We start from the raw sequence: 25280 nt of genomic DNA, 5'->3' as shown, positions 1-25280 counted from the left end.
CAAGATTTCTCTCCCCTTTTCCTGCTATATGGCAGCAGTAAAAACTGAAAGGAAAGCACTTATTTATCCCAGAACCTGCAGCAGGATTGCAGTTTCTCACCTGCTCGTGCAGCTGAGTTGCAGAGGTTGCACTGAGCCTTCTGCAGGCGAATTAATGCGAAGCAGAATCCCTCAGGACTTCTTTTATTCCAAAACAATAATTGCCCAATTGGATAAATGATCACAAGTTCAGCTGATGTAAATATGTAGCTAAGGCCCATTTGCTGATTTAATGAAATTCAGAAACAATTTGTGATTGCATAATGACCTTGGATTCCTGGCTGATAGAATCAGAGGGCTGGCAGTAAATGAAAGTGGGTTTGACACCATGCAGCTAATAACACATTATCCTTTAGCTGTGGCCGTCACAAGTGAAGGTGCTGCTCCATCCTGGCCTGCCCTCAGTGTCTGAGCTGAAGTGCACAGGGAAGGAGCTGGTGCTCTCTAAACTCACAATAACCATGCTTTAGACTCCACTCAGGCAGGAATCAAGAGAAAAACGCTCACTCCAAAGCCCTCAACACAAGCCTTTGAAGTGCAAGCACAATATTTTCTTTACAGATGAGATTGCAGTGTATCATTATGAATAATGACTTAATGATGTAATTAACAGTGAGCACCCACATGGCTGCCAGCACTGCCCTGGCTGAGGGTCACCGAGCTCACACCTCCCCTCCCACGCTGGCCTTGCCATGGATCTGAGCAGAAAGGATCATTTAACACCCATTTAAGCCCCCCAGGCTCGGTAGGGCAGGAGATCCCCAAGCAGAAAGGATCATTTAACACCCATTTAAGCACCCCAGGTTCTGTAGGGCAGATCCCCAAGCAGAAAGGATCATTTAACACCCATTTAAGCACCCCAGGCTCTGTAGGGCAGATCCCCAAGCAGAAAGGATCATTTAACACCCATTTAAGCACCCCAGGCTCTGTAGGGCACATCCCCAAGCAGAAAGGATCATTTAACACCCATTTAAGCACCCCAGGCTCGGTAGAGCAGGAGATCCCCAAGCCCTGAGCCCATTCCCAGACTCCCTGCACAGCCCATCCCTGTCCCACTGCAGGTCTGTTCCAAGCCTGCCTGCCTGCCTGGCTGCAGCTCCCAGGTAATTGGGATGAGCTGTGAGCTGTGGGATGTGGGGAGGATCCCGAGCAGGGCAGTGCCAAAGCTCCAGCAGGTTTGCAAGGGGAAAGCCTGGACTGTGGGCAGCCACAGCACGAGAGGCCCGAGCAGGAAAAACTGGGACAGCAGAGCTCAGCATGGGCAGTAACAAGTGTTTTTCTTTACTGACAAACGTTGCTCGCTGCTCAAAGGCAGCTGCCACCACACATTCTGTATTACCCAACTCCTTCCTGTGCAGCCCTGCGGGGCCAGGCACCGCTCACCCCGTGTGCCTCCTCCATCTCCGGGCACCAAACCTCCTCCTCTGCCTGCTGCTTTCATCCATTTCACCCATTTCAGCTGCAGCTGCCTTTCCCCTCTTCTATTCTGTAAAATCCAGGCAGTACAGTACAAGCAAGTTGGGGGAAAGGAAAAACCAAAGATAAAATGAAAGTTAAAATGTGACTGCAAGAGGAAGTCAGAGACATCCTTTGCCTGGGTTTGTGGAACCCACACATTGAGACAAACAGTGCCTTGAGATTAAATGTCATATATATATTGAAATGAGAGCATGTCTAACTCAGTAAGTAATCCTTCCCATGTTTCCTTTCATGGGGTTTCAACACTTGCTTTCTTTAAACACAGTCACACAATGAGTGTATTGTAGCCAAGGGGCAAGTTTTGATCAGCAGGTAAAAGCAGCAATCCAGGCATTTGTCTATCGGCTCCTGGAGCCCGGTGAGACCCCCGGGGGTTCCTCATTCCCTGTCCCAGTTAATGGGGGCTCCACTCAGGGCCAGGGCCGGTCTCACCCAGGGTCAGCCGCTCTTTGTGCCTCCAGGGCGGCAGCTCAGCAGGCACGGGGCTGCAGGACAGGGTCTGTAAAGGCGTCAGCGAGGGGATAATGCACTCACCTGTACCTGGAGAGGAGATCTGTGTGCCCACTTAGTGCTGCCCTGCTGTCCTAAGAGGGCTGAACCACGGCCCAGCCTTGGAGACCCTGCAGCACCTTCATCCCTCCCGCTCCCAGGGGCTGGCCTGTCCAAAAGCAGCTGTGTCAGAGGCAGCTCCTCAGCTCCCTTTAATAGCTGCTCCACCGTAATTATGACTGCACTAACACTTAGACTCCTGACAGCACCCTTTGTTTGCTGATTGCTTCCCGAGCGCGAGGGCACAGCCCTGGCTCGGAGCCCCTTTCTGGGCAGGAGCGGGATTTCCTTGGGGAGGGCTGGGCCCCGCAGAGCAGACGCTGAACGGGAGGGAGCACCGGGCCCCTGTGCCTGCTCGGAGCCGAGCTCCCCTGCCAGCAGCGCCACCCTGGCTGCCAGCTGGGTGTCACAGCCCGGCTCTGCTGTCAGCTGTCGCCTCCTCGTGAGTCACTTCCACTGCTGAGTGACTCACAGGCTGTGCCTGGGAAGGGCTGCATGCATGTCCTGTGTGCCTGCCACCCTGCCCTGTCCCCCTGGGCAGGGACAGCGGTGCCACTGCCCCACCAGGGCTGGCAGGTCACCCTGGGGCACTGGGCACGGTCAGGGATCTCCTTGGGGCACTGGGCAGCACTCAGGGATCTCCTTGGGGCACTGGGCACAGTCAGGGATCTCCTTGGGGCACCTGGGCACAGTCAGGGATCTCCTTGGGGCACTGGGCAGCACTCAGGGATCTCCTTGGGGCACTGGGCACAGTCAGGGATCTCCTTGGGGCACTGGGCAGCACTCAGGGATCTCCTTGGGGCACCCAGGGGTCATGGAGAGGCTCCCCACGAGCTGTCAGTGCTGTCGGTGCGTGGCTGCAGCCCAGCTGGAATCCCAGTGACATCCCCGAGACGTTTGGGAGCGCTTTGGCTCCCAGCACTTCCCTGTGTTGCCCTTTGAGAAGGGAGTGTTTGCATAAATAGCAGCAGATGCATCTGCAGTCGCTCGTCTCGCAGCCCGAGCGCAGCCCTGGCAGCGAGCGGGGAGGGAGCAGCTGCGTCTGGAGTGAGAAATGCAGCAGACGGGGCTGCAGCCGGCCGGGCTTCATGGGCTGGGGGTGTCCCAGCTCCGTGCAGGGATTGGGAAAGCCTGGGACCCCGGGAGCAGAGCTGCCAGCCCAGCAGGACCTGAGCAGGGCGGCTGGCTCCTGCCCATCGCACCCAGCATGGCCTGGTGGGAGGGCTGGCATGAGGCTCCCGGGCTGTTTTCCCAGCGAGCAAACCTGCCGGGGACGAGGGCGTTATCTGCCAGACCTCGTTTTACCCTAAACAAACGAAAAGCGTCCCAGGAGCTGCTGCCCCGTTGGATAAAGCAGGATGGGAGCTGAGCTCCTGGGCTGGCGGGGGCCGGCTCCCAAGGTTGCCTTAATGACAGAAATCTGCACTTGTCTTTCCGGAGTTACAGAAACCGCAGAGGTATCAGAGCTTTTCATCGCTTGTTTTACTGCCTGGGCTGTGCGCTGTGGTGAGGAGCCGCGTTCCAGACTGACGGCTTCTCCCGAAGGCTCCTGTCACCCCCGATGGTGCTGCCACCCCCGATGATGCTGCCACCCCCGATGGCTGCTGTCACCTCCAATGGCTCCTGCCAGCCCCGATGTCTCCTGTCACTGCCCGATGGCTCCTGCCACCCCCGATGGCTCCTGCCACCCCCGATGGCTCCTGCCACCGCTGTGTGTGCTGCTGTCCCGGCAGCTCCTTGGACACACCAGCAGCTCCTTGGGCACCCACTGAGCTCTCTGGGCACCCACTGAGCTCTCTGGGCACCCACTGAGCTCCCTGGGCACCCACTGAGCTCCTTGGGCACCCACTGAGCTCCTTGGGCACCCACTGAGTTCTCTGGGCACCCACTGAGCTCCCTGGGCACCCACTGAGCTCCCTGGGCACCCACTGAGTTCTCTGGGCACCCATTGAACTCTCTGGACACCCACTGAGCTCTCTGGGCACCCACTGAGCACCCACTGAGCTCCCTGGGCACCTCCCCACCCCAGCAGCCCTCAGGACACCCCTGCATCTCTGCCCGCGCTCTCTGCTCCGTGCTCGCACCCTGGGCCGCCCAGCGGAGCTGTCGCTGCTGCCAGGGGAGCCCAGCCCAGCTCAGCAGTTTCACCCCCGTGTCTGGATGGGGTGGGGTGGGAGTGACGAGGGCCGAGCAGATGGAAACAGAGACATTTTATCTCTGTCCCCGTCCTTCGTCCTGCCCCACGTGCGGCTCCCACGCAGGGGCTGTGCCAGCCCAGGGCTGCACGAGGGCAGAGCTGCATCCCCTCAGCCCAGGAGCACGGTGCTGGGGTTATTATTTACCTGGGAACACGCTCCCTCTGAATTCCCTTCCACTGCAGCGATGGGGTTCCTTCAGACCAACCTTAACTCCAGGTATGTCACGGTGAGGCTCCAAAACTTGCAGCCAGTGTTTCAGAACACTTTATTTCCCTCCAAATCCTGGCAATAAGTGTCATTAACAAAGCAGTTTTCTAGTTTTCTACAGCAGTGGAAGCTCTGTGTGTGTGTTTTGTTGTAAGGAAAAATAAATTCCTTTTTTTCACTAAGGAACTAAAAACCGTCTCTGAGTTAGCTGCAGAACAAAAGAGGCCTTGATTTCTGCCATCCATCATGGAAAAGGTTGGATCCAAATATACATACATCAAAAATAAAAAGGTACAAACAATGCTTCCTTCCTAGAGAGCTTCCCTGGCAAGCCTGGCCCCCAGAGCCTGGCTGCCTCCAGCTCATCTTCCCGTGGTGGAGCCGAGCTCTGGGGACAGCCCAGGCTCCTCTCAGGAGCTCTTCCCTGCAAATGGGTTGTTTTCAGCCCATCCTTGATCCAAGGAGGGCCCAAAGGCTTTCCTGGCTGCCCTTGGTGTGGGCTGAGCTTCCCTCCTTCCCTCTCTGCCCCTTCAGACGCCACGAACTGAGCCCAGGGCAGAGGCAGCGAGCTGGGGGAGCCTGTGCGGGGTCAGTGTGGGCACTGGGACCTTTCTCCTCTCTGCTTTGGGGCCAGCAGCTCCTTCCCCTGCCCAAGGGCCCGTGGGGATTCGTTTGTCCATTTGGAATTGCAGCTCCTCGGGAAATCCTCAGCTCCCACCTCCCAGGGGATTAGAGCAGCCACAGGGCCAAATCCCCATTCATTACCCGGGTCAGGCTGGGTAAATAAATCCTGTTAAGCCATTGGGGCCACGCCGGGCTTACCCGGACAGAAACGGCAGCGCTATAAATAAGGGCTGGCTTTGATTAGGGAAATAAAGGCAGGAAAAAAGCACTTAAAAGATATCCAGAGGAAATATAAGCTCTCCCCTCCAGTCATGCTGGCAGTGATGAATTAGTCCACGAATGCCAGTCAGAGAGTGAGTCATGATTCATAAATAAATTACAACAGATATTCATAGAATCATAGAATATCCTGAGCTGGGAGGGACCCACAGGGATCACCAATCCAGCTCCTGGCCCTGCAAAGGATGACCCAAAATCTGAGGAAATACCTTGGAAACAGGAACTACCTATTCATTTAGCCTGGGACATTTGTGGCCTGAGATGCCACTAAACACTCGAAATTCAGAGTAACTCAGTGGCCCTGTACGAAGCACATATATTTACTGTAGGTGACAGAGCTGATTCCTGGCAGCGTCCAGTCAAGCCTTGCTGGAGACAAACTGCTTTGGAGAAGCTGCTAAGTGGGTCTTAGAGCCCCTGGGACAGGCAGGGCAGTGGCAGTGGGTGCTGCCTGTGCCAGGTGAGCTGTGCCCTCCTGAGGATGCTCATCGGTGAGATAATGGCCTTCCCTCCCTTTCTCTTCAGAGCAAGGCTGCCTTTGCAGTGCTGTGCAGTTTAGCACTTTCCTGGTGCTCAGAAATGAGAGCTGGGAGGGGAGCTCAGGGCCTGGCGTTGCTGTTTCACCCCGTCCTGCCTCCCCCAGCCCTGCTGCGCTGAGATGCAAAATTATCAGCGGAAGAGTTTATAAAATGTCAAAACAGTTTCTCTGCTGTCAGCCAGACAATTTGTGCAAATGGAGCCTCTCTAAAGAGCCTCCTGCCAGCTCCGAGCTCCCTTTCATCTCCCAGGATTTATTGTATGCCATTCCCATGGACTTGTAAACCAGTCTGTGAGGGAGAGCGAGGATGGAAAGGTGTGTGCTGTGCAGGGGGGTCCTGGATCTGCTGTCCTTGGCAGGGCTGGGCAGGGGCTGTGGGACACAAAGCCAGGTGATTTCCTCCCCTCACACGCAGGAGGTGGCTCTGCACGGCTCTGCACGGCTCTGCACGGCTCTGCACGGCTCTGCACGGCTCTGCATGGCTCTGCACGGCTCTGCACGGCTCTGCACGGCTCTGCACGGCTCTGCATGGCTCTGCACGGCTCTGCACGGCTCTGCATGGCTCTGCACGGCTCTGCATGGCTCTGCACGGCTCTGCACGGCTCTGCACGGCTCTGCACGGCTCTGCATGGCTCTGCACGGCTCTGCACGGCTCTGCATGGCTCTGCACGGCTCTGCACGGCTCTGCACGGCTCTGCACGGCTCTGCATGGCTCTGCACAGCTCTGCACGGCTCTGCACGGCTCTGCATGGCTCTGCATGGCTCTGCACGGCTCAGCCCCAGGCTGGGAGGGCAGCTCTGGGAATGGAACATTCCAGGCAGTCCCCAGTGACCCAGGGCTGCCCCCTGTCCTGGGAAGGAAGGGCAGGATAACCCTGGCACGCTGCTGCTCCCTAGGCTGGCACGGATCTGCCTGTGCACAGAGGGGCTGGCACTAAACAGGGCCCTGTGCCAGCCCAGCCCACAGCCACACCCCGAGAGAACCCTAAAAACTCCATTACAGCACAGTTAGCTTTAAAACACACCACAGTTTAACCAGTCCAAGCCCCTGCCCTGCACCCCTGCCCTGTTTGCAGCTGGAGCTCCAGGGCAGCCATGGGGCGCAGGGGGGCATCCCTCCCAGCAAAGGCACTGGGCTGCACTGGCTTGGCAGCCCCAGCTCCTCTCACAGGGACTCAGCAGGAGCAGCAAACTCAGCTCCTCCAGCTCTGGGGCTTTGGGACCAAATCCTGCAGAGAACCCGAGCCCAGCACGGCTCACACTCAGGGAATGGGATGTGGAAGGGAAGAGCTTTCCAGATCTGATTCTCCTCTGACAATTTGCTCTTGACAGCAGCTGAAATCATCTTTGGAACCAGCCCTGCGTTCTAAGGACCGTGAACTCTGCCTTTCAGCACAGCTCTGTGTGCCAGAGGAAGGGTTCCTTCAGGTTTGTGCATCTGTGAGAAAAACCAGCAGCGGTTTTCCAACACCACTGTGCCCCCATTGGAGAGACGGGGGGAAAAATCCCAAACGGGGAATTTCAGAGGGAAACCCAAACTGTTCTGCTCCTGTCCAGCCCTTCCCAAGTTTGTGTAGACCAGATTAACCCTCCTTGTACCATGATGGGGAAACTGAGGCACAGTGACAGGACGCTGTCCCCCATGCCAGGCTCCAGCCTCTTGTTCTGTTCATGATCCAGCAGCCCACAGCCACCCAGCTGGGACTCTGCCCCACACTCACATCCTCCCTCTGCCTCCCGGGGCTCTCACCCTGGAGAGGCTGCCCTGTGCTCCCCCCAGCGCCCCAAACCCCCCCAGAACAAAGGCAGATGTGGCTGTTGTTGACTCACAGGATAAGATCATTGTTGTGGGACATTTTTTTTTCCCTGTGTCACTTAGACATGATTTTTTTCCTAGCGAATTTGTTCTCCTCCCCTCCACCCCCGGAGTGCAAAGGGAATCTGTGCTCAAAGCCGCAGCTGAGGTTGCAGAGACCTTCCCTTCCTGATCCTTATCTCACCAGGATGTAGGAGGATCCCTCGGGAGGAGCTGGAAGCCTTTCGCTGGAGCCATCCAAGAACCGAGCTCAGCCTTTAAATGGCAAAACCATCGAGTGCTGAGGATCTGAGAGCTTTAACCCCATCTCAGGGTGACATCCCCGGCACTCTCCCAATCCCAACCTGCCCGGCACGGAGCCACCTCAATGGATAACAAAAACACCCCATGGAGCCCCGACCTTGGAACCCCAACCTGGGAATCCCAGCCTTGGAGCCCCGACCTTGGAACCCCAACTTTGGAACTCCAACCTTGGAACTCCAACTTGGGAATCCCAGCCTTGGAGCCCCAACCTTGGAACCCCAACTTTGGAACTCCAACCTTGGAACCCCAACCCTGGAGCCCCAACCTTGGAACCCCAACCTGGGAATCCCAACCTTGGAACTCCAACCTTGGAACCCCAACCCTGGAGCCCCAAGCTTGGAGCCCCAACCTGGGAATCCCAACCTTGGAACTCCAGCCTTGGAGCCCCAGCCTTGGAGCCCCAACCTTGGAACCCCAACCTGGGAATCCCAACCTTGGAACTCCAACCTTGGAGCCCCAGCCTTGGAGCCCCAGCCTTGGAGCCCCAACCTGGGAATCCCAACCTTGGAACTCCAACCTTGGAGCCCCAGCCTTGGAGCCCCGACCTTGGAGCCCCAGTCTTGGAACTCCAACTTTGGAGCCGCGACCTTGGAGCCCCGACCTGCCCCAAACCTCTGCCTGCTGCCCCAGGGCACAGGGAGAGCCCTGCCCGTGCCGGGACAGCAGAGGGCACGGCTCATCCTCCTGCGGGGACACAGGAGTCACCGCAGCCGGGCTCTGTCAGGGTTAGCACAGGAAACAGATGCTGCCTGCTGAGGAAGCACCTGAGGAGCATCAGAGCGTCTTGTGCCCGCCCCGGCAGGAACCTGCAGGGAACCGGGGGTGCTGGCTGGAACCCCCGATCCGGCCCCAGCTGGGCTCGGTGGCATCGCCCTCGCGCACAGTGTCCCCAAGGAAAAGCACCTGCCTTGGAGGGAAGGGCACGGGCAGAGGCAGAGCTGTTAAATCCGAGCTGCAGGAGCAGATCCGTGAGCCCCTGGGCAGGGCCTGCTCCATCCTCTGGCTCCAGCTCCGGCTGCCCTGTCCAGCCAGGCCAGGGAGGAGCCTCTGCTCCAGCACCCGCCCTCTGCCTCAGCAACTTGCCTTTCTTTCTCGTTTTCCTGCTCTCATTTGATTGGAATTAATTTTTTCCCGGGTCAAGTCTGTTTTCCCCATGTTGGTAGCAGCAGAGTGACTTCTCCTGGTCCTTACCTTCATCCTTTGGTTTTCAAATGCAGCCCCTTCACCACCCCGCAGCTGAGCTGCCTCAGTGTGACAGTGAGGGACAGATTCACTGCACTGATAAGTGCCCGAGCTTCCTCAGCGTGACTGACAGTGAGGGACAGATTCATTGCACCCCCGAGCTGCCTCAGAGTGACAGTGATGGACAGTCACTGCACCCCCAAGCTGTCTCAGAGTGACTGACAGTGAGGGACAGTCACTGCATCGCCGAGCTGTCTCAGAGTGACTGACAGTGAGGGACAGTCACTGCATCCCCGAGCTGTCTCAGAGTGACAGTGAGGGACAGTCACTGCACCCCCGAGCTGTCTCAGAGTGACTGACAGTGAGGGACAGTCACTGCACCCCCGAGCTGTCTCAGAGTGACAGTGAGGGACAGTCACTGCATCCCCGAGCTGTCTCAGAGTGACAGTGAGGGACAGTCACTGCACCCCCGAGCTGTCTCAGAGTGACAGTGAGGGACAGTCACTGCACTGATAAGTGCCCGAGCAGCGTGACAGTGACAGCGAGATGAAGCTGCACTGATAAGTGGCCTCTTTGCAGCCAACTGCTGTTGCCACTTTTGCACCTCCAAAGGGGCTTGAAAGAGGAACCTGCGGAACGATTTCTTTATAAGTTGCTGGTAAGGACTGTGGGAGGACAGTTCTCCCTTCCACACGTCTTCCCAAGGCACCGTGCTGGCTCGAGGCTGCTGGAGGGATGCAGTGAGCTCCAGAGGGGTCTGCAGAGAGGGGAACAGCTCCTGGTGCTGAGATAGCAGCAGATATCTGATTTGCTGCCCGAGTGCTGAGGTCACGAGATAGCACAGAGGTGTGGGTGTCTGTCAGAGCCCCGGAACAGGCGAGCACAGCCCGAGGATCCCAGCGTGGCCGTCGATGCTGTCGCGTTGCTGCAGCTGCAGAGCCCGGGATGCCCAACAGCAGCCTGGCCCTGAGCAGCCTGGACGGGATCTACATCGGCACCGAGTGCCTGCTGGCCCTGTGTGCCACGCTGGGCAACGCCCTGGTGATCTGGGCAGTGCGGCTGAACGCGGCTTTCCACAACACCACGCTCTATTTCATCGCCTCCCTGGCGCTGGCCGACGCTGCCATGGGGCTGCTGGTGATGCCCCTGGCCATCGTGGTGAGCCTGGGCACGGCCATGCCCACCTACGGCTGCCTCTTCGTGTGCTGCCTGATGCTGGTGTTCAGCAACGCCTCCATCCTGTCCCTGCTGGCCATCGCCATCGACAGGTACCTGCGCGTCAAGCTGCCCACCAGGTGAGGCTGCCCCACCCTGGATCCTCTGCCCTCCTCCCCAGCCTCCCATTACCGTGAAATGGATGCTTGTGCCTCAGAGCCCACCTGGGATGGGCTTTCCAGAGAGCTGGGGGTGCTCAAGGAGCAGTTTCTCATGAGCTGGATAACCATCTCAGCTCTGTTATCCCCGATCAGAGTGCGGTCACAGGATGCATCTGTGGGCAGAGTGTTATATTTTCAGCACTTTTGGTAATCGCACAGGATGCTGAGTGTGTTATAGGGGTTTTTGTAGGCTTCTGAGGCTTATCTTTTAAATAAAATTCCTTTTAGTATTTGCTGAAAATACAAAAGTGGTAACAAACATTAACAGTTAACTCAGCGTTAATTGGTCTCACTCACTGTTTACATTTAAATGAAAAGTACACAAGCTAGAACAGCAAAGCATAACCTCAAGCACCCAAGAAGTCATGTTTTATAATGGGGAAGGACCTGTGGAGCTGTAGAATTAATTTTCCCTACAAATGGCATAAGCCAAATAAAAAGAGGAAGGTACACCCAAGGAAGCCAAGAAATGAGATAGGACTTCCAAGCGCAGCAAAGCAATATCCTGGCAAGAGGAGAACTAGGATCATAATGAAACAAGAAATAAAATAGGTTAAACATCCAATTTTAAACAAGGGAACTTAAGTACAGTTCCTGCTGATGCTGCAAAGTCACTGCTTCAAATGAGGAGGTGGGGCTTGCGTCAAGATAAAATTTGGGTTCCTGCAGTACCTGAACAGGTGAGTTCATCCTTAACTACCTTGAAATGCTTCTCTTTAACATGACCTGGGATTTCTTCCCCTACAGATATAAAACAATCACCACAGAGAGGAGAGTTTGGTGGGCCCTGGGGCTGTGCTGGTGCCTGTCCCTGCTGGGAGGGCTGGTCCCCATGTTTGGCTGGAACAAGGCAGGCCCCAGGAGCTCCAGCTTCCTCCGCTGCAGGTTCATCTCCGTGATGAGGATGGATTACATGGTGTATTTCTGCTTCTTCCTGTGGACCCTCGTGCCCCTGCTCATCATGTGTGCTCTGTATGCCGAGATCTTCTACATCATCCGCACCAAGCTCAGCCAAGGAGTCAGAGGGGCTGGGGCTTTCTATGGCCACGAGTTCAGGACAGCCAAGTCTCTTGCCCTTGTCCTCCTCCTGTTTGCAATCTCCTGGCTGCCTCTGTGCACTATAAACTGTGTTTTCTATTTTCACCCTGACTCTCAGATCCCCCCATATTTGATTTACTTGGTGATCCTCTTATCCCATGCCAACTCAGTCATGAACCCCATTGTCTATGCCTACAAGATAAAGAAATTCAGAACCACATACCTTTTCGTTTTAAGGACCTACATCCTGTGCAAAAAACCAGAGCCAGCTCTTGCAGAGCAAACAACAGACCCAGAGTCATAAACAGAGGCTGAAGCAGCCATTGAGCACCAGAGCATTGATAAAGCACCTGGCTTTGCCAAGAAACTCCTGGGAAATGCAGCAACCGGTGGGTCTGAGGCTGCTCTAAAGCTCCATGTGAATATATGCCTCTATGTAATATAATTTCTAAACACAGAAGATGGAAACTTTTTCTGATTGGGGGTTTTGGGTTTTTTTAACACAAGGATTGGATGAGTTGATTGAAAGATAGGATGTGTTCTTTGCTGTTCATAATCCAGCAGCTCACAAGCTCACTGACCATTCTTGTCTGTCCATTCAGACTAAACTTGAGTCTGACCAGCTTGTGCTTCAGCCAGTGTTGTCATGTTTTCATGAGTAATAATAAACAGTAGATGGATTTTATATTAATTCTGCCTGCTGAGTCCTCCCATGACCAAAAAAACCTGCTCAGTTCCAGTCGATGTCCTGCCTGGGATGGCTCAGAAGTGGCAGCAATAGTTACACCACAGCTGGCACTGCCCACGGTTAGGGAACATGCGTCAGACTGAAAAGAGGTTGTTAAAGGCCAGGCTCTTTTCTTTCTCCATCTTCAAATAAAGGAGCAGGAGCCCTGCTGGGTGTGCGGGGCTGGAGCAGCGCAGGGCACCCGGCAGCCCCAGCCCAGGCTGCTGCTGCCATCAGGTGGCACCTCCAGCCCTGCTCGGACGCTGCCAGCCCAGGAACGTCATCCCGCCCATGCACAGGGAACGATTTTCACACCGCACTTAGAACTCCGTGGGGAAAACACCTGCATGAACATTCCCGGGGATTTTGGTTGCCACTCTCTGATTGTGCATTCCCTTCATGGGAGCCAACCAGGAAGCACAGATTTGCATCCAAACGTTTCATGATCGTCACTTCAATAACAGAAAATAACTAAGCAGAACACTTGGCAATCAAAAAAAAAAAAAAAATGTTGGAGTTGGTGACAGAAAAGGGAAACACGAGGGCACAGATATGGATAGATGCAGAGAAACATTTTCATTTCTCACGTCTCTCTGGTGGTTCTCACAAACGGAAACTTTACAAGGCAGGGAGATTTCTACAGACGAGGAAATCCTGTATCGAAACTCTCCATTTGCCCGCAGCCGTTGGCAGCCAGTTTGAACAGGAGACAATTTCCTGTTGTAACTACAAAAAGAGCTGTGTTACAGAGGGCATGGGGGCATTCCCAGGGCATTCCCTCGGTGTAACACCCTCGTGGCTTTTGATGTCCAGAAAGTGGGATCGTTTTTATTCCATTTGGAGCTTCCTCATCACACAGGCAGTGGTGTCCTGCCCCGCTGGAAGACCAGAGTGCTGTAGGTCACTTCACTCTGGGGATGTGAGAGAAGCCACAGACGTTAGAGGATGCATGAACACTGCATGTCAGCAGGATTTCCCACTTGTGACTTGTCCTCAACACCACATCCCATTAGCAGCCTGTCGTGCATGGGAAATTGCTAAATGCTGGTTCATCCCACAGGCCAGTAGGCTCAGGGTAAAGTCTCCTTTAGGGGCTTCCAAAAAATTCATATCACAGAGGAAAACTGCAGACATGCTCCCCCTTTAAAAAGATTTCTCCTAAGCTGCCTCATCAGTGGTTGAGCCCCAGAACCCCTGAAGTTGTCAATAGAACTGCTGAATAACAGTTGAGTCTCAAACATGACTTTTCTCCCTCCCATCCCAAATTAATATTTACCACACTATCAAGAATGTGAAATATCTGCAAGAAGCATTAAAATGACAGTTGTGACATTTACCTGGGTGTTCCTAACAGATTCTTCAGCTGCCATCTGGGAGAAAGTTTCCTCTTGTAAATTTTGGTGGCATCTTTTAGACCCTAGGAAGGAAAGGGATCCCAGCCTCAGGTGTTTGCAAGGGAGGCTGCAGAGGGTGACAGACAGGTGATGTGTAACATCTGGCACACACCTGCACAGCAAAGTGGCACTTTGGGCTGCCCAGTCCCTGCCCACCTGCTGGAAGTGGCCAGGATGAATTCAGTGCAGCCAGGATTAGGATGAGAAAAGCCCACAGCCAACAGAAACCCCCAGAACTCATCAGTGGCAAAGTGAATTCTTTCCTGAAAACACCACTGGGACAATTCACGAGGAGTTACTGCCAGAGGTGAGCTGTTCACCAACACACAATCATTCAAGGCAGACATTATTTGAGCCACTTTCCAAGTAACTTCTGCAGCCACCATCTGTCTGCTGCTATGCCCTCGAGTGTGTCACTCACTTTTCCTGACGAGGAAGATGATTGCAAAAACCAGGACAGTCAGGAGGATGCCAGAGACGAAGGCCAGTGACATGTACAGTATTTCATAGCTGTTGGTACACAGGACATCGTGTCAGAATCCTCAGTTTCAGCAGAGGGATTGAAGCACCAGCAGTGCTCAAATTCACCAGACTTTATGGAGTGTAACATTTATCCCCAGCCCCATGAGACTAACGTGTGTGTCTGCACTGAGCATCTCTAGGAACACCCATCCAGTGCACAGAGCAGGCAATTCGAACCAAACTTAACCCCCCAAGATGTTAAACATGTGATATATAACCCTTCCCTTGCAGCAGGAGGCTGCGGTCTCAGGGAACTCTGGGTTTGAAATCAGGAAATAAAGGTGCAGTATTTACTTATTAATCCCACATCTGACTTCTGCAGCTCTGAAATCATCTGTAGGGGTGTGGGCAGTGGTGGGGACAGGGACAGTAGGGCAAATGGGTCCTGGTACAACTGCAATAGAAAAAAAAAATCACAAGCTTGTTTTAGAATGTTTTAGAATTTCTCCAGCAGTACTACAAGCAACTAGAAGCACACGGGGGGCTGTGTCTGTGCAGTCTGTCTGAAAGTGGAACCAGCAGACAGGAAAATTCTGCTGCTCAGACGGTGACTGTGGCAGGCAGCCCCTGGCAGCCGTGCAGCTCTTCCCCAAACACCCCCAGGGGCTGAGCCCCCCCAGAGCAGGACACCACCTCAGTCAGCAACACTGCAGCTAAGGAAATTCCTTAAAATATAAAATACCTGAATCTTCTTTTGAGGACCAGCCTCCCATTTTCTCAGAGCATTAACTGACAGGAAGAGAAGCTGAAAGAAAGGCTGAGAGTTGTATTTATATACACATACAAATAAGCAAAACAAACTTGTTATCCTCTTCTAACTCAAAAGACTTGACTTAGTTTCTATCCATTTCTTGGAAATCTTGTAGAAGTGGCACAAAGCCACTCAAACCTGTCAGTTCCTCAGCACCAGCCCCTGTGTCTTGTTCCTGTACACAGAGTTCACTGCTGCCTGCCGGGCACAGCGCCTTCTCCACCCAGAAAATGGAGGATATTTAATAACTAAAAAGCACCTACAGAATTATTTTTGCAGCAGTTAAAACCCTATGAACATTTTCATGATCAGAAGCGGCTTTGAAAAGTTTCTCCCTTGATGTTTTTTAAGTTAAATTGACTTTTCCCACCAGAACAGGAACAGTAACTTTCTCCAATTTGTGTGTGGAATCTTAGAGATAGGGATTCTAAAAGATATTCCACTACAAAACCCCTGCACTGGCATTTCTCACCACATGCTTTGCAAACTGTGGATCGTGAACAATGTGAAAATATTCCAACAACATGAAAACAAACACCCCGTTCTCTGCTGCTGCCACTTTTCCTCCTGCATCCCATTGTTGCCACATTCCAGAGGAGTCAAGCCATGAAACCTCCCAGTTTCCCACACCAAACCTCACAGAGTGTACAAGAATAAAAGAAACAAGAAATGATACGGCTCCATCTTACCTCCCACCATGAAAGTGCTGCTGGAAAACTCCCCAAGTGTCAGCACACCACTCTAACCACTTGCTGTGTGAGAAGAATCTGTCACACGAGCTAAAAGCTCAAATGTCAATCAGATGTGGGCTTACACAATTGTGGAAGTTAAGCAACTTCACTTTTTTATTTAAATTGACAAATAACAGGAAACCATGAAAGACACCTGCATTCTCTGGAACTGTTAGTCTAAAAAAGGAAGGCAGCTTCAGCTTAGGTTGGGCTGAAGTCAGGTTCTTGCCTCTAAAGAACACCATTTTGGTGAACTGCGGTACTGGAAATGTAGGAAAACTGTTTCTTAACCTCACAGAGAAATGTGATTGCAGGCGGCCCCAGTCTGCCCACTTGGGTTTGTGGACTCCATAAATCACAGCACACACACCAGGAGTTTATTTGTGTGGGTGCTTTGCTGGGATTTTTGAGTTTTAACAAATTCCTTCAAGGAAAAGCTTCCCATAAAATGAACAGAACGATGGAAGTCCAGAAAAACCCTTTTGGAATAAATGTGCCCATGTCCCATTTCAGACTGAGTGCACACACACGGCCAGCTGAGGGCGTTTTTCAGGCACCTTTGACACATTTCCTGCCCCATCTCTTTTCCCAGAACCCAGACTTTCAATACGTCACAAGGCTTTATGGTGAAAGGGAGTTTCCAGCTCCTCTGGAGAACAAGAACGTTCACCCAGAGCCCCTCCCAGCCCAGAGCAAGGTGAATGGGAGCACAAACCCTCCTGACTTTAGAACGTGTGTACAAGACAGCAGGTATCTGGGGCTGCTATCACCCAGAATTCTAACACGGGAATCAGATTCAGCAGCAGAATTTTTCTCTGTATCTGTGGAAGCGTTCCTGACCAAACAGGAATCCAACAGGATCTCACACACTGTGGTTCCAACTCATCCCCCACCACAAACCAGCTGTAGTGGCTGCTGTGACCATCCAGTGACTTCAAACAGACAGGCAGGCACTGAAAAGACAGCAGAGGAGGTTTTTTGTCTGTTTAATGGTATTTTAGAGTCATACACTATCCAAGAGGAGGTACTGGGACATGTCAGTGGGCTCAGACTGCTCGCACAGTTGCTTGGGCACTCTTGGACAGCACCTTCAGGTCCAGGATGCACTTGGCAATGCTTTCCTTCTGCTGCAAGAGACAGGAAACAGCCTTCAGGGACATTTCAACAAGAAAATAAACATTTTAGTGCATTTTAGATAAACCTTTTTAGACCTCTAAGTTACTGATCAAGAGGGACGCAATTATAGCTCATGAAGTGAGAGATTCACATCCACTAAAGCACAGATTCCTGGAATCCCAGAAGGTTTGAGTTGGAAGTGAGTCAAAGCTCATCCAGTCCCACCCCTGGCCAAGGTCACCCACCACCTCACGAGCCAGGATCCCTGAACAGCAAACCTTTGTGCAGGCTAAAATGTAAAGCAGGTAAACCCCAGCAAGTACCTGCTGAGGTGTGATGCTCTGAACAACGCTCTTCTCCACCCACTGGATCATGTGGTCCTGCTCCTTCTGCCGCTTCAGGTTCTGCAGGGCCACCTGGTAGTCCAGCCTCTTCTTCACCTCGTTGTACACGGTCAGCAGGCGCTCCCGGTAGTTGGCTTCCAGCAGCATTGCGATGTTGTTCTGCAACACAGCGGCACACGGGGGCTGGAGGCTGGCACAGAGCGTGGCGTGTGTGCAGGGGTGCCAGGGGCCCAGCAGGGCAGGCAGCCCTGGCACTGCAGCAGCGCTCACCCGTTTGGCATCGAAGAGGTAACTGCGGCCCTCGGCCCTCCACTGCTCCTTCTTCTCCTCCTCGATGGCCGTCTGCAGCGCCTGGATGGTGTCGTTCTTCATGGCCAGAGCTGAGGCCATCTTCTCCTGCAGGAAAGAAAGAGAGGACTCCAAGCTTTAGAGGCAAGGAAAACCAGTGCTCTGCAGTTAATGCTGCACTGAGCTGTGAGAACCTGTGTGCCAACTGCCCTGGGCCAGGGCTGAGGTTATGCCAACAGAGCAGAACGAGGGCTCACAAACAGTCATGGAATCCCAGACTGGTTTGGGTTGGAAGGGGCTTAAATCCCATCCAGTGCCAGCCCTGCCATGGCAGGGACACCTCCTACTGTCCCAGGCTGCTCCAAGCCCTGTCCAGCCTGGCTTTGGGCACTGCCAGGGATGCAGGGGCAGCCACAGCTGCTCTGGGCACCCCGTGCCAGGGCCTGCCACCCTCCCAGGGAACAATTCCTGCCCAACATCCCATCCAGCCCTGCCCTCTGGCAGTCTGATGCCATCTGTACTTTAACAAAACCCTTCCTTTGCAGACTAACAGCTGCCAAGTCAAACTGCAGTTTCTTCATTACCTCGTTAAGTTTGTCAGCAAAAGCTGCCACCTCAGGCCCAAACTTCTTGATGGCATACACGAGGACTGTGAGTATGCAGGCAGCTGCTGCTGTCTCATGGTTGACCACGTAGATCTCCTTGGAAAGGAAGTAGAGCAGGAGGCCAGTGCCCAACATGTAGGGCCCTACAGGAGAAATGAAGCAGCACTACTTGTATGAAGCACAACGAGCACCAATAAACTCAAATACCTAAGAAGCAGATACTTTAAAGGCTCACAAGGTCAGGAAGAAGTGTTCTATTTTACCAGGACAAAAAGCAGAGCCACAATTCCACCTAGCAAAGGTGCCACAAGAAATCTCAATAAAAGTGGGAGCAGCTTGCACCTGACGTGGGACCTGCTGCTTCTGCTCATTCAGAGAAACAGGAAGAATTTAAATTTTTTTAAGGACAATCAGGCAACTAAATCTTTCTATAAAATCAAGCTCACGGAATTCTTTCAGCCATTGGTGTCAAATTTAGAGCCAGGAGTTCTACAGTGACTTGTTATTCACAACCTGCACCTGCAAAATACTCATTTTGAGTAATATTTTATCTTTTCAGCAGCCAGAACTAGTGAACAGAACCACGTTAAACATAGCTAAAAATGGTAAAAGTCTATATTAACCTGTCACTCCTGTTTTAGGGTACAGAAACTGGAAAAACTCCTCAGGAATCAAACCATGACGAACTTCTCCTCCCTTCTCAGGCAGAGGTGGCACAGGAGCCAAACTCTGCTGAGTTGTGTGCAGTGGTCTTGTGGTGTGCAACACCCTGTGAACAAGGAGAACATTCAATTATAATTCTCATTAAAGAAATAGACAGAAAGTCTCCCAGAGCACCCTTAGATGAGGCTCAAGCACAATTTCCAATGAAATAAGCAGTAACTGGTGAGGCCGGGCACAGGATGCCCCATCCCTGGCCGTGCCCAAGGTCAGGCTGGCCCTGCTCTGGTGGAAGGTGTCCCTGTCCATGCAGGCGGTGGAACTGGATGAGCTTTAAGGTCCTTTCCGCCCCAAACCCGTCCGTGATTCGAAGAAGGAGGCACTGCCTGGACACACCTCCCCCCCCAAGTGGGTGGGACTAGATAACCTCCACAGGCTCCTTCCAGCGTCCCTGCTCTACACTCCCGCAACACAATGAGAAAAACGCGAGACAAAACCCCACAATGACGCTGTTTGAGCCCAAATCCCGGCCGGTGCCCCCGGTACTCACCCCACGGCGACGGGCGGCGGCAGCGCCCTGAGGGCGGCGGGGGCTGAGGGGACAAGAGGGCAGAGAGCGCGTCAGGGCAGGGCTCGGCCGGCACCCCCCGCCCGCCACCCGCTCCCCCCCGGGGGCGGCACCGCCCGGGCTCACCGGCGCGCAGGACGAGGCGGGACAGCATGGCAGGGCACGGCGCGGGCTGTGAGGAGCGGCGGGGCAGGAGGAGCGGCGGCGCCGAGCTCGTCCCGGTCCTTGACCGCCGCCGCCGGGCGCTGAGATGGCGGCGCGGCTCTCGCGAGAGCGCGGGCGGGGCGGGCGCGGGGCGGGCGCTCTCGCGAGAGGAGGCGGCGGCGGGAGACACGTGGGGGCACGGCCGGCCCCGCCGCCGCCGCCATGGAGGAGCCGCTGCCGCCGCCGCCGCCGCCGCTGCTGCCCCAGGCGGCCCCGCCGCCCGCCCCGCCCGACGGCGCGGCCCCCGCCGTCCCGCTGGATGGGGACCCCGCGGCCGAGGCCGCCGCCGAGTGGAACATCCCGCCCAACGCGCCCGCCTGCATGGAGCGGCACCTGGAGCGCGCGCACTACCGCGCAGGTAGCGGGGCGGGGGGCGCGGCGGGCCCGGGGCCGGGGAGCGCTCCGGGGCGCCGCCCGCGCCTCTCCCCGCGCCGCTCCCCGCGCCTCCCCTCGTGTCTCTCCCGCAGACGGGGCCCTGCTGCTGGGCGCCTCCGGGCTGAACGGGCGCTGCTGGACCGGCTCGCTGTGGGTGTTCGCCGAGCCCCGGCGCGCCCCCAGCGAGGGCTTCTGCACCGCCGGCGTGCAGACCGAGGCGGGGGTGGCCGACGTGTGCTGGCTGGCTGACAGGGGCATCCTGGTGGCCTCCGACTCCGGTAAGCCGTGGGCACGGCCCCGTCCTTCCTGGGGTGCGCCTGTCCCCTCTGCTGAGCTGGGGGTCCCCTGGTCCCTCCCCTGATGTGTGCGGCCCCCTCCCCTGCTCAAAGGCGGACGGGTGTCCCTGTGCATCACTGAGCTGGGTGTCCCTGTCACTGAGCTGGGTGTCCCTGTCACTGGGGTGAGTGTCCCTGGCCATCACTGAGCTGGGTGTCCCTGTCACTGGGGTGAGTGTCCCTGGCCATCACTCAGCTGGGTGTCCTTGTCCATCACTGAGCTGGGTGTCCCTGCCACTGAGATGGGTGTCCCTGTCACTGGGGTGAGTGTCCCTGGCCATCACTGAGCTGGGTGTCCCTGTCACTGGGGTGAGTGTCCTTGTCCATCACTGAGCTGGGTGTCCCTGTCACTGTGGTGAGTGTCCCTGTCACTGGGGTGAGTGTCCCTGGCCATCACTCAGCTGGGTGTCCTTGTCCATCACTGAGCTGGGTGTCCCTGTCACTGTGGTGAGTGTTCCCCTGCATCCCCCAGGTGCAGTGGAGCTGTGGGAGCTGGAGGAGAACGAGAGCCTCATCGTGAACAAGTTCTGTAAATATGAGCACGATGACATCGTCACCTCGGTGTCGGTGCTGGCTGGCAGCAGCCAGGCTGTCAGCGGGGGCAGAGACTGCTGGTGAGTGCGCCCGGCCTGGCATCCCTGTGCCTGGCCTGGCAACTGTGTGCCCAGCTGTGTGCCCAGGCTGTGCTGGGCAATCACTGCTCCCTCTCATCCACAGTGTGAAGGTCTGGGACATCCCAGAGCAAACGGTGCTGCACTCCTACAGAGGTGAGTGCCAACACACCCCTCTCTCCCTTTGATAATCCCCTTTATGTCCCACTTTGACCCTTTCCCCGGAGCCCCTGTCTGGCTCCCTCAAGCTCGGGGCTGTCACAGGGACTGTGGCCATGGCTGGATTGGGCAGCTCATCACCTTGGTAGGAGGCAGCTGCTGCTGAGCAGGAGTTATCACTGTCTGGGCATAACTGTTAAACTGCTGTGCCTCTGGTGGGCCTTGGGAATATGTGGGAAAATTGGATCCCATCTTTGAGGCTCTTTATCCTTTTGTGCTTTTGGTAGCTCACTCCGATGCAGTGACATGTGTGGCTTCCTGTCCTGGTAAGGACACTGTGTTCCTGTCCTGTGCTGAGGTAAAGCTCATTCTATTCTCTAAATCTACCCCATTTAAACGAGATTTAGCTTTAGTTATTTACAGTTTAATGCACTTAGAAACCACGTCATGTATTGCAACCTGCCTCCCTGTGTTACTGCAGTGTTCCAGTCTGATAAATTTATAATCAGTTTGCCAAGCTGATTCCTACAGGTTTGTATCAAATTTTTGGAGCTCCTAGGTCTGTCCTGGGGATGACTGAAGGCTGCACTTGGTGACAGCATCATTTTAACCCAGAGGAAAACACAGGGTCATTTTGCCTGTGAGTCAGCAGTGAATCTGAATTTATGCCACAAAGAAATTGTAAAATTCTTCTAATTCCTTTTGGATTTCTAGGACAACAGAACTTTACTCTGGGACACCAGATGCCCCAAACCGGCTACCCGAATTGGTATGTGTCTGTGTGCAGTCACTGCTTCTGCATGAGTGTGTTGGAAGAAATAAATTATTTTAACTCCAAATCTAGTGATTGGAGTGCCTGTTAAAACCTGAGGAGATCTAACACTGTCACAGAAATACAGTAAGCTTAAAACACTTGTCCTGCTGCAGTAGCAGTGCTGAAGGAGATAGATGAGGAATGTCCTTGTGCTGCCTCCTTCCACTCTCAGCCCAGTTTGTTCCCTTGCAGTTTGCAGTGCCTGTAATTACCTCCCTACCTCAGTCATGTGGCATCCACAGAAAAGTGACATCTTTGTCTTGGGTAAGAGCCTGCTCTCCCCCCAGGCGTGCCAAGGTGGCTGTTTCACAGGACAGTTTCTGCTGTAACCTCGGTGCCCCTCTCTCCCAGGTGATGAAAGTGGAACAGTTGCACTGGTGGACACAAAGAATCCCGACTCTGCCCTCAGCGCTGCCGTGCACACCCGAGCCATCACAGGCTTTGCTTTCTCTGCACACAGGTACTGGTGATTCTGGCACACAACGTGGCTCTGCCTCCCCTCAGAAGCCTTAGTTCTTCTTGGGTGAAACCTGTGAGAGTACCAGTTTTGGTCTTCTCATCCAGGAGATGGTAGCAGAGAATAGAGTAAACCAAGCAACATCTTACTTCTGACATGTGAATGTCCACAGCAAGAATTCTGCAGCTTCAGAATTACTGACCCACACACTGGGGATTTCTCTAATTACAGTCACCCCTGATTAAAGAAGGATCTCTTGTTTTCACATTCTGATCGAGTATTCTGATTGAGTATTCCCACTCAGTGTAAGATTTTTGTGAGTTCATTTACTGAACCTGGGTCTTGATCACTAAGAATCCTGCTGTTTACAAGTTTGTCCCTAAAAGTTCTTGTATTTGCTTGTTCTGACTGTGCTCTCATCTCTCTCTAGTTCACCCTTACTGGCTTCCATCAGTGAAGACTGTTCAGTTGCTGTTCTGGACTCAGACCTCTCAGAGGTGTAAGTACAGACAGAATACTCATTGCTGTTGTCTTCTCGAGTTAATTATTAATACATAGGATGGTTGGGGGTGGAAGGCACCTTAAAGATCATTCATCCCACTCTCTGCCACGGGCAGGACACCTTCCACTATCCCAGGGCTCTCCAAGCCCCCTCCAGCCTGGCCTTGGGCACTGCCAGGCCTGGGGCAGCCACGAGGTGAAAATGTTCCTAAATGGAGGAGCATCATCCTGACAAGCCAGCAGTTAGGGATTGCACAAGCCCAGTACTCTCTAGTGATGGCTAATGGAGTGTTGGTGTTTTCCAGGTTCAGAAACCATTCTCATCGAGACTTTGTAAAAGGCTTGTCCTGGTCTCCTTCAGATGATGCCTTGCTCACTACGGTTGGATGGGATCATCAGGTTTTACATCACACTGTCCCCCTACCAGCTGGTGAAGCTTCTGGAATCAACTGTGTAAAAGAATAGTTTTATAAACTCGTGGTCCAAGTTCCTTGCTGGCATCACTTTGATTCTGCTGAAGTCGCAGGTGTGTGAGCTGGAGCGGGGTCTGGTGTCTGCCTCCAAGCTTGTGGCTAAGAAGGTTCCTGTAGTAATTTTGAATTAGGCATAAGTTAGTTACAAACCAAGCTTTACCCTCTCCTCAGGAGTGGTGGCTTCTCCTGTAATAAAAGACTTAGGTTTTACTCAGAATAAAACTGACTTCAGGCACAGAGGAGACTTGGAGAGACAGGGAATTAGGTGTAATGGAAAAAGAAATAAAGTCAAAAAGACTTATCTTTTCCTCAGTTCTCCAGACTACCCATGGAATTCATAGAGCTTCTGGGGGAGGTTTACAACACACCTCTTGCTGGGTAGATGTGAGAGCCTCACCCTTGAGCCAAGTTCTTTGCTCTGTAAATCAGGTGGAATGAAAATACCTGTTGGGATCCAGGGGCTGGAAGGGTTCCAGTGTTGTCCTTAATGCAGCTCGTGGTGGGTGGAGAGGATTCAGCCTCAGTACCAGTGGGGAGCCTGTGGTGTGCACTGATGTAGAATACCAGTGTTTGGTGTAAAATACCAGTTTGGTGTAAAATACCAGAGTTTGGTGTAGAATACCAGTGATTGGTGTCAGGATGTAAAGTGAGGATCCCTGCAGTTCAACACTGGGATGGTGCTGGAATCCTGGTGTGCCAGGAGACACTGGCAGGGGCTGGAAACAGGAGAGAGTGGCTGCTGTGCTCTTGGACACCAGGGTTCATCTCCTCTGTGCTGAAGGCAGCTCCCTCAAGGATAAGAGCTGTGAACAGAAGGTTTATGTGGGGTAAAACTGGACCAAGGACTTCAGTTGTCATTTGCTTGCTCCTGTACCAGCCTGTGCTTAGTGATAGGCCAGATCCACGCACTTGTGACAAGTGACTTCTTGTGCTGGCACTGAGGGGACAGGACACTGCCCCAGCCCAGGCCAGCCTGCACAGAACCCACAGAGGTGTTTTTGTCAAATACCACAGACATTTCTAACTCAGCTGTTTACCTGGAGAAAGTCACTGCTCTGCATGCATTGCTGCTGCTCTAGGTATGGCTTGGTCTGGCCTAGTGTTTGCTAGACAGAATTAAGCAAGTCCTGACTGATGAAGCAAAAATACCATTGAAGTGAATGTTATCCCTGGTTCTTTAGCATGATAGCAGCACTTAAATGTACACTGCTTCCAATCTTTACCTCTGCATCCACATAGGTTTAGTTGTGCAAAGCCTACAATTAATTTTGAGGCAGACTAAGCTTTCCCAGGCTCTGTACTTCTCTCATACTCTCTGTAAACCTCACTTGCTGCTTTTTAAATTCCCCTGTCATACAGGTGTTCACAGCAGCTGCCTGTTCTAGAGCAGGGTATGACAAGAAACGGTCAATGGTGATAAAAACTGACACATTTCCTCAGAAATACCCCTTGAACCACAAAGTCCTCTCTTGGGGGATGCTGTACTGAAACAGGCCTTGTGCTGGTTCTGAAAATGTCTTGGAAGATGGTTTTTATTTGTAACTGGGGTTGACTTTCACTGGGCCACTTCTGTAGCACTCAAGAGCCAGCTGAGATCATCTACACAGTTCAAGTTGTGATTTCAGTCCCTGATATTGAAACTGTTCTTAAATAAATGTTCACCGTATTCCTGTTCAATGCCAGGGTACTGCAGTTCTTCAGCACTGCTGCAAGGCAGGTTCTAGCTCCTGCTGCTTTCAGGAAGTTGTTCTTGCCAGAACTCTGAACTTGGGGTTCCATCATGCACAGCTAAAAATAAAAGTTCAAATGCCAGACATTAAACCACATTAGGCTGCTCACATTGCCACACCTGAGCAAAACACAGCAGTCCATGGCAAAAGACTCTGGTGGGTGCTGAAGCCTGTAGGGAGAGCAGGTCATTGGTGATACATTAACTCATTTTTGCAATTAAAGACCAAACAAGCCTCAGTGCTTCAGTGTCTGGCAGGTGTTTGTGGTGCCACAGGATGGCAGCAGC

At 53.6% G+C, this 25280-nt stretch overlaps 4 protein-coding genes across 4 annotated transcripts; 2 read left to right on the top strand and 2 right to left on the bottom strand.

Annotated features, from left to right (window-relative positions):
- Positions 1-10159: 10159 nt before the first annotated feature.
- Positions 10160-12319, top strand: ADORA3 (adenosine A3 receptor). The gene is made up of 2 exons (XM_058819530.1): positions 10160-10509; positions 11338-12319. The coding sequence occupies exons 1-2, from the start codon at positions 10160-10162 to the stop codon at positions 11930-11932; spliced, it is 945 nt and encodes a 314-aa protein (XP_058675513.1). The 3' UTR covers positions 11933-12319.
- Positions 12320-13206: 887 nt separating this feature from the next.
- LOC131567836 (transmembrane protein C1orf162 homolog) lies at positions 13207-15831 on the bottom strand. The gene is made up of 6 exons (XM_058819589.1): positions 15712-15831; positions 14954-15016; positions 14566-14665; positions 14171-14259; positions 13693-13772; positions 13207-13266 (listed from the first exon to the last, which is right to left on the bottom strand). The coding sequence occupies exons 2-6, from the start codon at positions 14982-14984 to the stop codon at positions 13207-13209; spliced, it is 360 nt and encodes a 119-aa protein (XP_058675572.1). The 5' UTR covers positions 14985-15016; positions 15712-15831.
- An 892-nt stretch (positions 15832-16723) lies between these two features.
- Positions 16724-19600, bottom strand: ATP5PB (ATP synthase peripheral stalk-membrane subunit b). Its single transcript, XM_058819494.1, has 7 exons — positions 19461-19600; positions 19317-19359; positions 18730-18875; positions 18086-18249; positions 17484-17609; positions 17193-17372; positions 16724-16880 (listed from the first exon to the last, which is right to left on the bottom strand). The coding sequence occupies exons 1-7, from the start codon at positions 19486-19488 to the stop codon at positions 16800-16802; spliced, it is 768 nt and encodes a 255-aa protein (XP_058675477.1). The 5' UTR covers positions 19489-19600; the 3' UTR covers positions 16724-16799.
- Positions 19601-19700: 100 nt separating this feature from the next.
- WDR77 (WD repeat domain 77) lies at positions 19701-24913 on the top strand. The gene is made up of 10 exons (XM_058819407.1): positions 19701-19896; positions 20006-20191; positions 20721-20862; positions 20966-21015; positions 21306-21376; positions 21733-21787; positions 22025-22096; positions 22184-22292; positions 22720-22788; positions 23096-24913. The coding sequence occupies exons 1-10, from the start codon at positions 19701-19703 to the stop codon at positions 23253-23255; spliced, it is 1110 nt and encodes a 369-aa protein (XP_058675390.1). The 3' UTR covers positions 23256-24913.
- The last annotated feature ends 367 nt before the right edge of the window (positions 24914-25280 follow it).

This window comes from Ammospiza caudacuta, chromosome 24, assembly GCF_027887145.1.
Source record: "Ammospiza caudacuta isolate bAmmCau1 chromosome 24, bAmmCau1.pri, whole genome shotgun sequence".
In the NCBI taxonomy this organism is placed as follows: Eukaryota; Metazoa; Chordata; class Aves; order Passeriformes; family Passerellidae; genus Ammospiza; species Ammospiza caudacuta.
The sequence above is the reverse complement of the archived record's forward strand: the minus strand, read 5'-3'. Positions and strand labels throughout refer to the sequence as shown.

What these genes read in the sequence shown, in the direction of transcription:
- ADORA3 (XM_058819530.1), top strand. Translation starts at nt 10,160, where the DNA reads ATGCCCAACAGCAGCCTGGCCCTGAGCAGCCTGGACGGGATCTACATC. An exon ending in CGCGTCAAGCTGCCCACCAG is followed by an intron (nt 10,510 to 11,337) that starts GTGAGGCTGCCC and finishes CTTCCCCTACAG; the next exon opens with ATATAAAACAATCACCACAG.
- LOC131567836 (XM_058819589.1), bottom strand. Translation starts at nt 14,984, where the DNA reads ATGGGAGGCTGGTCCTCAAAAGAAGATTCAG. An exon ending in GTCCTCAAAAGAAGATTCAG is followed by an intron (nt 14,666 to 14,953) that starts GTATTTTATATT and finishes TTTCTATTGCAG; the next exon opens with TTGTACCAGGACCCATTTGC. An exon ending in GTCAGATGTGGGATTAATAA is followed by an intron (nt 14,260 to 14,565) that starts GTAAATACTGCA and finishes GTGTACCAACAG; the next exon opens with CTATGAAATACTGTACATGT.
- ATP5PB (XM_058819494.1), bottom strand. Translation starts at nt 19,488, where the DNA reads ATGCTGTCCCGCCTCGTCCTGCGCGCCG. An exon ending in ACCTCTTCGATGCCAAACGG is followed by an intron (nt 17,373 to 17,483) that starts GTGAGCGCTGCT and finishes GCTGTGTTGCAG; the next exon opens with AACAACATCGCAATGCTGCT. An exon ending in AGAGCATCACACCTCAGCAG is followed by an intron (nt 16,881 to 17,192) that starts GTACTTGCTGGG and finishes TGTCTCTTGCAG; the next exon opens with CAGAAGGAAAGCATTGCCAA.
- WDR77 (XM_058819407.1), top strand. Translation starts at nt 19,701, where the DNA reads ATGGAGGAGCCGCTGCCGCCGCCGCCGCCGCCGCTGCTGCCCCAGGCG. An exon ending in GGTGCTGCACTCCTACAGAG is followed by an intron (nt 21,016 to 21,305) that starts GTGAGTGCCAAC and finishes TGCTTTTGGTAG; the next exon opens with CTCACTCCGATGCAGTGACA. An exon ending in TTTGCTTTCTCTGCACACAG is followed by an intron (nt 22,293 to 22,719) that starts GTACTGGTGATT and finishes ATCTCTCTCTAG; the next exon opens with TTCACCCTTACTGGCTTCCA.